We start from the raw sequence: 12,003 nt of genomic DNA, 5'->3' as shown, positions 1-12,003 counted from the left end.
AATTCATGTTGGACTTGGCCCGAGGTAGGAGTTCTTCAACCGTAGCGCGGATCTTCCCGCCGTATCTCCCAAGGGGGCCCCGTGCCGGGCCCAGGTTTGGGGGGGGGAGAGAAGACCCCCTCCTTGCCCGGGATCCTTTGCCTGCCTCCTTTTGCTAGCCTACCAAGGTCATTAGCGCTGGCGAAAAGAGCACCGAGGAACAATAGCTTCATTCGAGGCCGTATTTTACAGGCGTTTGCCGATCAATACGAGCTGCTGTATTATGCCGCGCCGATCTGTTAATAGTCTTAATGGGCTTCTCGCTCCTTTTTTGCACACTCCGTGCTACGTCGATAGAGCAAAGTGATTGTGAAAGGGACACTTGCAGCAGAGTGTGGGGGGGGGAGTGGAAGGGAAGGGAAAAGAGAAGGTAAGAGAAAGGAGAAGAGAGGAGAGAAAAGAGAAGAGAGAAGAGAAAGAGGAAAAGAGAAAAGAAGAGAAAGGAGAAGAGAAAAGAAAAAGAAGAGAGAAGAGAAAGGAGAAGAGAGGAGAGAAAGGAGAAGAGAGAAGAGAAGAGAAGAGAAGAGAAGAGAAAGGAGAAGAGAAAGGAGAAGAGAAAGGAGAAGGGAAAGGAGAAGAGAAAGGAGAAGAGAAAGGAGAAGAGACAAGAGAAAGAGGAAGAGAGAAAGAGGAAGAGAGAAAAGAAGAGAAAGGAGAAGAATGAAGAAAAAGGAGAAGAGAGAAAAGAAGAGAAAGGAGAAGAGAGAAGAGAGAAAAGAAGAGAAAGGAGAAGAGAGAAGAGAGAAAAGAAGAGAAAGGAGAAGAGAGAAGAGAGAAAAGAAGAGAAAGGAGAAGAGAGGAGAGAAAGAGGAAAAGAGAAGAGGAAGAGGAAAAGAGAAGAGAAAGAGGAAGAGAGAAAAGAAGAGAAAGGAGAAGAGAAAAGAAAAAGAAGAGAGAAGAGAAAGGAGAAGAGAGGAGAGAAAGGAGAAGAGAGAAGAGAAGAGAAAGGAGAAGAGAGAGGAGAAGAGAGAAGAGAAGAGAAGAGAAAGGAGAAGAGAAAGGAGAAGAGAAAAGAGAAGAGAAAGGAGAAGAGAAAGAAGAGAAAGGAGAAGAGAAAGGAGAAGAGAAAGGAGAAGAGACAAGAGAAAGAGGAAGAGAGAAAAGAAGAGAAAGGAGAAGAATGAAGAAAAAGGAGAAGAGAGAAGAGAAGAGAAAGGAGAAGAGAGAAAAGAAGAGAAAGGAGAAGAGAGAAGAGGAAGAGAGAAAAGAAGAGAAAAGAGAAGAGAGAAGAGAAAGGAGAAGAGAGAGAAAAAAAGGAGAAGAGAGAAGAGAAAGGATAAGAGGGAGGAGAAGGCCATCCCTGGATCGAATCCCCAGAGAACCATCCTTCTCCCCTCCGCCTCCGCGGGGTTCGCCTGCCGCTCCCTTGGCCAACCCCCCCCCTCTCTCTCGGAGTTCTCCCTTTTTATTCTCCTGGCGCAATTTCCCCTCCCTTCCCCTATTGGCCGGGACTTGCAAAGCCAAGAAGATACCAACAAATCCCCTCTGATGAAATTAAAGGCCCCCTTCCCCACTTTCCACCCGCCTGGACAGAACGAGATGCTTCCAATAAGTACCGACCTCTTCAACCGCTGGTGTTGCTGCTGCTGTTGCAACGGAGCGCCTCCCGCGTGTGGCTCGCCTCGCCTGGCCGCCTCTGCTCTGTGTTCTAATCTCCGCTCAGAAGGCTCTTCCCCTCGCCAAGCTCGGAGGGCCGGGGAAGTTTTATAACTTGGCGCTGCTGTTTGCTAAACACGGCAATTCTCTGTTTACGCCTAAATAAAAGAAATACATGTGTGTTGCTAATACAAACAGCCCGAGCGGGTTCTGTTCTCGGGCTCCGGAGGAAGGAGAGGGAGGCGGGGAGAGAGAGAGAGAGAGAGAGAGGGAGGGAGGGAGGGAGGGAGGGAGAGAGAGAGAGAGAGAGAGAGAGAGAGAGGGAGGGAGGGAGGGAGGGAGAGAGAGAGAGAGAGAGAGAGAGAGAGAGAGAGAGAGAGAGAGAGAGAGAGAGAGAGAGAGAGAGAGAGAGAGAGAGAGAGAGAGAGAGAGAGAGAGAGAGAAGGGCCGAACGGAGCAGGGGAGGGTGAAAAATGGAACCTCTCCCTTGCAGAGATTTATCATTTCAGCAATAAACAGAAAGTGGCGGGAGAATGGCTGCAGGTTAAGAAAAGCCTTTGAATTGAGACCAAACAGCCTTGGTAGTTCCCGGGATCGTATTTTGAACCGTTTCCGAGGGTGCAAATACACTGGGATGAACACTTCTCCCCTCCCTCCCTCCCTTATCATCATCATCATCACCACCAACGCTTAAAGCAGATGCTGTTGGTCAGTAGCTATTTTGTAAGTTAATTTTTTCGACGCACTTTCAGGTTCTCAGAGTCTTACTTCCTCTGTCCTGGCCAAGATGGGCAATATATATTTTTTTCTCTATTTTTAATTCTTTTTTTTATTTTAAAAAAAATGTATTTCTGTAAGCCGCCCGGAGTCCTTCGGGATTTTTTTTTTGAATTTGAATTGAATTTACTTTATTTGTATGCCGCCCTTTTTCCCTGAAGGGGACTCAGGGCGGCTCACAATTCAAGGGAGGGGAAAAAACAACAAAATTACAAAATATAAAGACATACACAGTTAAAAAACAGAACAATCATACCATTCGGAGTGGGGCTATAAATTGAGCGGCCTATAAATGTATTAAATATTTAAATACTTAAATACATATTAATTTAAATGCACCCAGAGTTTTATTTTCTTTCTTCGATTTATATGATCAACCGGCTTCCAACATTGTTTAGAAACTTCAAAACAAAACTACAACAGAAATGTAGAACCGAAAAACAGAATGTCCAAAGCCACTATCCATGCATATTCCATTCATTTCTGCACGTTCATCCCATGCTCTGGTCCAATGCATGTCGGGGAAAACCAGAATTTCAGAACCTTTATAGATTAGCAGGGTCTCGACCATCCAAATCTTGGAAGGGGGGGGAGGTGTTATTCCATCAGGCACTCAGTGATATAGAAAGCACATCTTTTGAGTTCCCACCAAACGTCACATATAATATTTTTTCATGATTGCCCATTCTGTCGACTGTCGTGGTGTTGGCAGAGATAAATGAATACAGGTACAAATAACTCAACCGTATCTTGTGAAGGGCTTTTGGGGTGATGATTAGCACCTTGAGGTGCACCCGGAAGCTTATAGAGAACCACTGTAAAAAAAAATAGTGGTGTTACATGAATGAGCCAAGGGCTATGCCTTGTATGCTGCATTTTGAACCAACTGGTGGTTTTCAAGGACAGCCCCATGGAGAGTGCATGGTTATAGTCTAAATCAGTGTTTCTCAACCTTGGCAACTTGAAGATGTCCGGACTTCAACTCCGAATTCTGGGGATTCGGTCCAGGGATCCCAACTCCTAGGAGTTGAAGTCCGGACATCTTCAAGTTGCCAAGGTTGAGAAACACTGGTCTAAATGAAAGGTAGCTACGATTTGAGTTACTATAAGCACATACTCCCCAATTTCACGAAAAGATCCAACTAAGTATACAAACATCCTTGTGGTCTCAGCTGCCCTTTATTCTTCCATTTTGATTCAGCAATTTGGATTCACACATCATATCAAGGCATGTCTTATTATAGAAGCCACATTTGGCTGGATTCTCATTCTATATGGAAGCAACTTCTTAAACCATTGGTTAAAATACAGTGGCTGAATTCCTTCCCCTACGTACCACAACGTTTTTGTGATTTAAGAGCAGAGGTGGTGCAGTGGTTAGGGTGCAGTACTGCAGGCCACTTCAGCTGACTGCTATCTGCAGTTCAGCGGTTCAAATCTCACCGGCTCAAGGTTGACTCAGCCTTCCATCCTTCCGAGGTGGGTGAAATGAGGACCCAGACTGTGGGGGCGATATACTGACTCTGTAAACCGCTTAGAGAGGGCTGAAAGCCCTATGAAGCGGTATATAAGTCTAACTGCTATTGCTATTGCTATTTAGTTCAGAGTAAGAGCCCAAACTTAGGTTACTTCGGTTAAGCAATCCTACTGTAGTCCCTAACTTTCCTCTAAAAAAGAAAATGCCGGTAAACTTTTCCCCCCTAAGGGTGGTTTTGAGGGTAATTCTGGCTTTCACAGGTGAGCACCTGTACTCCACGCCAGCATCAAATTATATAGAGAACGTGCAAAAAGTCACTTTTTGCCCTTGCTGCCAAGGATGAATCTCTTGCTTCATAAGATCCCTAGAGACCTCATCTAGACCGTTTGGACTCAATATGGTCCGTATGATAATAGATACTCCACAAAGTGCCGTTGAAAGGACGCAGGTGTTATTTGAGACAAGAGCCACAGAGGGGCATCTCAGCAAATTTTGGAGAAGCTACATTGGAGGTCCATTTTCAGAACAGGCAAAGGGATGGTTAGGGTGCAGTACTGCAGGCCACTTTAGCTGACTGTGATCTGCAGTTCAGCGGTTCAAATCTCACCGGCTCAAGGTCGACTCAGCCTTCCATCCTTCCGAGGTGGGTGAAACGAGGACCCAGACTGTGGGGGGAGATATGCTGACTCTGTAAAACCGCTTAGAGAGGCTGAAAGCCCTATGAAGCGGTATATAAGTCTAATTAATAAATAAATAAACAAACAAATAAATGTTGCAAGGCTGACCGAGGGTTAGTTATCTCACAGCCTCTTAGGGCAATATATTAAGTTCACTCTGTGACACTGATTGTAACGTGCTTGCGTGGGGAAGCGGGTGGAGAAGAGCTGGGACAGGAGGAAGGTGGAGCAAGGCTCCCTCGACAGTTTACCCTTACAAGAACTCCACGTAGTTTAACCAAACCGGAGCAAGCGTTTTCCTACCAAAGCAGGACTAAGATTCGAATCCAGCAGGTTTAAGGAAATGAAGATGAGAGGGGAGGAGGAGGAGGAGGACCAGAAGGAGGCAGGTGCTTGTGCAAGTGACCCAAAAGCCATCTCACTTCGCCTCCCCCCCCCACCTCTATAATCTAAACGCCGGGAGAAGTTCTTGATAGTCCCCGTGTTATGATTTTAATCCACTCCGATGCTTTGGGGGGGGGGGGGAGTTTGTAGCCGGCATCAGCAGCGGCAGCAGGTGGAACATATAAAAGCGAGATAATGAAGATGGGGGTACAAGTTGCACAACAAGCTCCACTCGCCTCCAACTGGTCCTCTCCCGATCGAGTAAAAGCAAAGTGAGCCAGGAACCGTTTTTGAAGGCTACTAACCACAAATAGAGAAGTTATTTTTCCCCGCGTCTAATAACATTGCGTCCCGGCGTTGGCCAATCGAAGTGGGCAATGTGCTCTTTGCAACAGGCTATTTTAATGGATTGCTGGTGGCTTGGCCCACAGTTAGTATTGCAAACAGCCCCGAGGGCATCCTGGTGTTTGTAGGTGACACAAGGAAGATCGTATTTTGACTCCGGATTTCTGTTTGTTTTCCATTTATCACGCCAGGCCAAGAGGTTTCAATCCCAAACGAAAGGAAAATAAAATGGTTCTATCTCTTTTGTTTCACATACCCCCCTTCGTTTCTTTCCTTTTTAATGAAACCTTGCCTCAACTGTATACATACAAAAATGATTCATGCCGGTTTTGTATAAAACGGAAAACGATATTATCTCTCGAAGCAGGGCCCCCAGGAAGGGAATTGTACTAAATCGCGCACGCCCCTGAACCAGTTGAGTTCACAAGAAGCCTGCCAGGCGGAGATCGCCAACGTTGGGCCTATCTAAGCCATTAAGGTTTCCTTTGAGCGAACGCAACAGCCCCCCCAAAACCCCAGGGCGTTCCGGGTTCCTTAAAAAGCGAGAAGTAAATTTTAAGGGTTTATAGAAGACCGGTTTGGGGAGGGGGGGAGAAAGCGGTACTCTATCAGATAGAGTCTATCTCAATCAGAAGGAAGAGTTTGCTTTGCGCTCTTAAAACAAGTGTTCAGACACACCAACTAGATTTCATGCGGCTTTAAAACAGCTCCTCTTTCAAGGGTGATTTTGGGAAGCTGCGTCCGAGCGGATCTTCCCCAAAACTCAACTGAAGCCCACATGGTTTTTTTTAAGGAAACACACACACACCCCGCAAAAGGGACAAGCGACCCCCTAAGGCAAAGAACTGCTCAGCCGATCCTCACTGCGAGGATCTCGGCCAATCGTAGGCCGGCGGCGGAATTTTCTGGGGGGTTCGTCAGGTTCTGAGTTCGAGTGTTGAGCTGGGTGGGAGGGGGCGCGGAAGAAAAGCTTGGCCCTCTTCCACCGGGCGTTACCACCCCCTTCCTTCCACAAGACGAAGGACGGCTCCAAATCAATTCTTCCTCTTGTCCCCCCCCGCCGCCCCCTCCCGCGACCTGCTTTCTCTGTCTCTTAGCTGTGACGCGCGAAAGGTTTTAACCCCTTGTTCTCCGCGAATGATGTCATCGCTCACTTAACCACCACCAGTTGGGGTAGGAAAGGGGTCTTTCGCCAAGAACCCGCCAGAAAATTGGCAATCTTGACGGGGCAAGGACTCCCGACCCCCCCCCCTTCTTCTTTTAAAGCAGCCCTCTCCTCTGCGGAATCAGGAGGCCTTCCGGCATCTCCCCCCCCCCTCTCCCCACCCGCCACTCTGTTCCAAGAATGGGGGACTCTGTGAAATCTATTAAATGATCATTTCTGGAAACTTCTGATGATCGCTTTGATCGAAGTTTCCTCATTCCACGCCTTGCGTAGGATGGATTCGGAGGCTTAGAAACCGTTGACCTTAAAAGTTTAGGGAGAGTTTTATCTGGCAGGCGTGGGGAAAGAGGGGAGGGGGGTTAATCTTGGTTTTTTGAATAGATTACCCGGAACACAAGTAGTTTACCTTGATAACTACTGCAGGATAAATCCTAAAACCAGGCGGCTCTCCATAAACGGGCCAGAAAATGCTTACAGATCCCAGCAAAAGTGTAGTCAGGTGTACGGAGGCCGGGGAGGGGGGGGGGGAGTGCTTTAGGAAAAACCCTCCCTGCGGTGAAAGGAAACCTTGCCGCTGTTTCCTTTTTAAGAGAACAATAGATGCTCTGTCTCTGGCGGCTTCACCGAGGCCCTCGGAGCTCTGGGGCGGGTTTATGTGTCCCACCACATTCAAAACACCTGTTCACTCCGGTTTCCCTTGCCTTCCCCTCAATAGATTTAACACACACCCAGGGAATCGTCCTTAACGAACAGGTCTCCTTTATTTGCTCCCCCTTTCCACCAAGACATTTATTTATCACAATTTGAATCGTTATTTTAAAAATAGGAATGATCCCTGCTAGAGTGGCGAGGAGGGGGGGGGGCAGGAATAACAGAAGCCAGGATCAGACAACAGGGGAGAAAAAAAACCACAGACGGGGGAAAGAATTGGAGATCGCCACTCAGGCTAAAAGCCACGCACTCCTCGAAACTGACAAGAAAAAACTGTACAGAGTAGCAAATAAATTACAATTCGTCATAACAGACTGATTGTCCATCACTTAAAGCGTCCCACAGTCCCGATTCCTTTCGAAGCTTGGAGTCCTGCAGCGGCCGCGTTTTTTGTCCTTTTCATCTTCTACCCTCTTTATTTTGTGCACTTCCCCCCCTCCCTCAACAAAGAACATACGAAGCAAAAATAAACAGCACCTTTGCTCTCCTAGGCTACCCCCCTCCCTCCCCCCCCCACAACCCATCCCATAGTGCTTTTGGAATTGTTCGATATTGCACTGGTCAGGGGGTGTTTTTATCCGGTGAGCTTTTTTTGAACGAGAAGGAGTAGAAAAGGACAGCAAATAAACCAAGTTTCGGAGGGAGGGAAAAGGAAGGAAGGAAGGAAGGGAGGAAGGAAGGGAGGAAGGAAGGAAGGAAGGAAGGGAGGAAGGAAGGAAGGAAGGGAGGAAGGAAGGAAGGAAGGCTGGAAGGAAGGAAGGAAGGAAGGGAGGGAGGAAGGAAGGAAGGAAGGAAGGAAGGGAGGAAGGAAGGAAGGAAGGAAGGAAGGGAGGAAGGAAGGAAGGAAGGAAGGGAGGGAGGAAGGGAGGGAGGGAGGGAGGGAGGAAGGAAGGAAGGGAGGGAGGGAGGGAGGAAGGAAGGGAGGGAGGGAGGAAGGAAGGAAGGAAGGAAGGAAGGAAGGAAGGAAGGAAGGAAGGACAAGACCCATCCGGAATCAAATCAAATAAACTGAATAAATAATGTTCAAAGTGTCCATTGTGAATTTCTGAACTAGTAAGAGTTTCCATCCACCCTGAAGGCTGCCCATATTTTGGAGGCTGGGGGTGTATTAGCGCAACTGTTCCTACCCCACCCCGTAGATCTCTAGTCTAAGGGGAGGGGGGAAAGGATTCCCATGAACCAGGATTCCCACTTTTCCACTGCTTTCAAAGGGGCGTTTGGCCCCATCTGGAGAAAAGGACTCTTCCCTCTTCCCCTTCCGCAACGCTTCCTATTGCCCTTTTCGCATCCTCGCTTCATTTGAACAAAAAACACTACCATGGAATCAGATTCCAAACACACAAAGGCCAGCCCCGATCCCTTGTCACCCCCTCTTTCTACGGGACCCAGATTCGGGCTCCTACGTCTTCTTCTCCTTCTTCTTTTGCTCCCCTTTTTCAAAACATTCTGGTTCTTCTTAACGCGTGCCTCCTTTCAAAGGGCAAGAACGGCGGGAGAAGCTGGCTCTCCGTTCGGCCTGCGCATCCTTGCAAGAGTCGCTGCTGCCTTCCAGATAGAGCATCTATCTGGGGGGGGGGAGCCGCCTGGAAAGGAGGCCTGAAAGGACGACTCTTTCCCCCCCATCGGGTTGCTCAGGCCCATTTTCTGTCCATCCACGATCCCTCCATCCCTACTTCCCTTTGCTGCCTATCTCTCCCCACCCCGGCCTCTCTGGCTCGCACGCTGTCCCCCCCCTGGGCCTGCCCAAAGGGTCCTGGCCCCAGGCCGTTGGGCGCAGTTCTCAGACGGGCCGCAGAAGCGGCACCGAGGTGACCACAGGGTGCGAGTAGTAAACCGGGTGGGGAAAAGTGAGCAAGGGCTGGCTGACGGGCGCGCTGGTCGCCCCCGCGGCCCCCGAGGCCCCGGCCGGTCCCCCGCCTCCGTCGGCCCCGGCGCTCTCGTGGTAGAGGATGGGCACCCGGACGATGCGCTGAGCGGCGGCGTGGCTCAGGTTGGCCGCCTCCAGCTCGGCTGCCAACTGCCGCTTCCACTTGTTGCGCCGGTTCTGGAACCAGATCTTGACCTGCGTCTCGGTCAGGTGGAGCGAAGTCGCCAAGCCGGCCCTTTCGGAGCTGCTCAAGTAGCGCTTCAGGTCGAAGGTGGACTCGAGCTGGAAGACCTGGCTGCGCGAGAAAACGGTGCGCGTTTTCTTCTTGCGGCAAGGCGGCTTTTTCTCCGGGCTGCCCGCCTCCGGCTCGCGCTTGGGCCAGTCCTCGGCGCCGCTCTCCTCTTTCTTGGCCTCCTCCGAGTCGCTCTCTTCCAAGATGATCTCGTCGGGGCTCTTGGTATCCAGCGCCTTCTCGGCCTTCAGCAACGGCTCCTCCGGGGAATCTCTGTCGGTGCCTCCCGAGGCCGGCGAAGAATCTCGCAGCAGGCATTTCTCCACGGAGGCTGGAGGGAAGCAAAGCGCACAAAAAGTCAGGAGCCCAGCCTCGCAAACCAGGCGCCCAGATTCCCCGGAGGGCTCGGCGGACGCTCTCGCTCCGGGCTCTAAAACCCGGAGCCTCCTGACCCTCGGATGCCCAAGGTACTAGGGGGAGAGAGTGCACCGCTGGGAACTCGACGCGAAAAGCCCCTCATTTACTACGGTACATCTCCAGTCACCCTTCTACAGTTCTTGCGGCACATGGAAAAAATACAGAAAGTCGTAGCTGAGATTTCTGGATACAAGGTTCCCCTCAATCTCCTTCACCCCTTAAGGAAATTGCACCTTTGCTTGGGGAAGTTAAGACCACCGAATACTAAACTCTCAGAACTCACTCAGTCCATTAGCCCAACTACAAGGATTTGAGGAAAAGTCCTGACTGATTTTTGAGGGACTTACTTTCATGTAATCGAGCTGAGGATTGGAACAATTAGCTCGGCAAGCCAAGTTTAAGACGGCGATCCTAAATGTCCGAATCGCCTCTACCTTTCCCCCCCAATAAAGCACGGTGGCATTTCGGGAACGGATTCATTCAGGAATCTTTCCCCCCACCTTTTTTATTTATCTTTTTGGACACACCGATTTTTAAGGCCCGGTTATTTTGACTAGGCTTACTTCCAAGTGAGTCTCTTGGACGTGAGAAAAGGAATCAGCCCAGCTCTCGGTTATACAACGCACCAGAGATTCTTCTTAATAAGCCTCATTGAAACCAGGCTTTCTAAGGTGACGCACAGGTTAACGAAGCGGTGATAGAAACAGGGGAGAAGCGGGTTTGAAACGGCGCTCCTCTCCAGCACGTAGCTGTCTGGGGCTGGAGGACACCGCCTCTCCCCTTTCTCTGGTCCTTCTAGTGGGCCAGCATCTAGAGGCGCCAGAAGTGTAGGGAGATCCTTTTCCTCCCGGGGGCTATCTCCCCAACTGACCCGAGAAAGCCCACTGGCCAAGGAAGTTAGGATACACCCGATTTAAGGGGAGGGGTTGGGGGGGGGGAGAAAACCGCTCCGGAAGAGCCTGGTCGATTCAAGGCAAAAGTTGGCCCAGCAACAGAGGTGAGGCCAAAAGCTTCGGCTCCCTCAGGAACAGCTCGTAAGGGGAGGGTGGGAAGACGCGGGGGGGGGGGGGGTTGGTCAGTACCTTCCGGCCTAGGCAGATGCCCTCCGGTCAAGCTGTACGGATACCACCAGGCAGGGGATCGCTCCAGGTAGTGGGCAGGCAGGGCAAACCTCTGAGCCGGGATCTCGAAGCGTGGGAAGGCGAGGTCCCCCATCTGCGAGAGGGCGAAGCCAGCCCCTTCCAGAGCCCCCTTAGCGGCCGGAGAGAACAGCGCCCGCGTCTGCTTGAAAGGCGCCTTGGGGTGATGGTCCCCGTTAAGCAAGTTCTTGATGGAGAAAGGCGACTCCTTGGGCGGCGCGGCCGAAGGCGCGGCCGGCGGCTGCGCCTGGCTGCTGGGGGCGTCCTGGCTGGTCTCCGGCATTTTTCTTCCTTGCTTGGCGCCCCCCTCCCCCGATTTCGGGACAGCGTTCACACTGCGTTCGGGAGTCGCTCCGAATTGGCCGTTGGCATCGGGAGGGAGGGAGGGAGGGAGGAAGGAAAGAAGGAAAGAAGGAAGGAAGGAAGGAGGGAGGGAAGGAGGGAGGGAGGGAAGGAAGGAAGGAGTTGGGTGGGTAAAAGGAAGGAAGGAAGGAAGGAAGGAAAGAAGGAAAGAAGGAAAGAAGGAAGGAAGGAGTTGGGTGTATGAAAGGAAGGGAGGAAGGAAGACGCCCAGCCCGATACTCTACTCGGCAAGCCAACAAGGGCCGCCGCCGCCGCTGTCGCCGCCGCCACAACCGCGCTGCGGTGGTTTCTCCTGCGTCAATCCGGCGCCAAATGCTAATGCAGAAATCCAAATGTCACCCCAAGTTAACTGTTGGGAGTGCGCGGAGGTTGGGCTCTCCGAATGGCAAGCGGCATCGGGCAGGGCAGGGCAGGGCGGCGGCTGGGGGCCCCCCGGACTCTCCCGGTCCCTCTAGGCAGGGTTGAGAAGAGTGAGCTAGTCAGCCAGCGGGAGAGGAGCCGAGAGGCAGAAGCCCCCCATTCCCGATTGCCCGTGCACTCTCTCTCGCCTCGCGCACACGCGTTAACACCCCCCCCCGCAACCCAACCTCCCCCCCCCCGGGAGATCCACGCCCCCCTTCGTTTTGGTCCTTTGCCTTCCGGCTAGGAGAGCTGGCCTCTTATTGGCTTTAGATAGTCCAATTAAGGCAGCAAACGAGGACCGGGCTATTAGCACAAAAGGATATTGGCTCCAGCGAAGCGGCGCTCCAAGGAGAAGGAGGGGGGCGGCATCACCCTCCCCCAACCCCTCCCGCAGTCTCTCCCTCCCTCCCTC

The 12,003-nt window shown here is 51.2% G+C and overlaps 1 protein-coding gene across 1 annotated transcript; it reads right to left on the bottom strand.

Moving 5' to 3' along the window:
- Positions 1–8,951: 8,951 nt before the first annotated feature.
- HMX3 (H6 family homeobox 3) lies at positions 8,952–11,239 on the bottom strand. Its single transcript, XM_014062800.2, has 2 exons — positions 10,770–11,239; positions 8,952–9,601 (listed from the first exon to the last, which is right to left on the bottom strand). Exons 1-2 carry the CDS (start codon positions 11,107–11,109, stop codon positions 8,952–8,954), a joined length of 990 nt encoding a protein of 329 aa, XP_013918275.2. The 5' UTR covers positions 11,110–11,239.
- Positions 11,240–12,003: the final 764 nt, after the last annotated feature.

Source organism: Thamnophis sirtalis, unplaced genomic scaffold (genome assembly GCF_051295495.1).
Source record: "Thamnophis sirtalis isolate CommonGarterSnake01/CBP01778 unplaced genomic scaffold, rThaSir2_p1.2 scaffold_11, whole genome shotgun sequence".
Lineage (NCBI taxonomy): Eukaryota > Metazoa > Chordata > Lepidosauria > Squamata > Natricidae > Thamnophis > Thamnophis sirtalis.
Note: the sequence above shows the minus strand (reverse complement) of the source record. Positions and strands in the feature narration are given on the sequence as shown.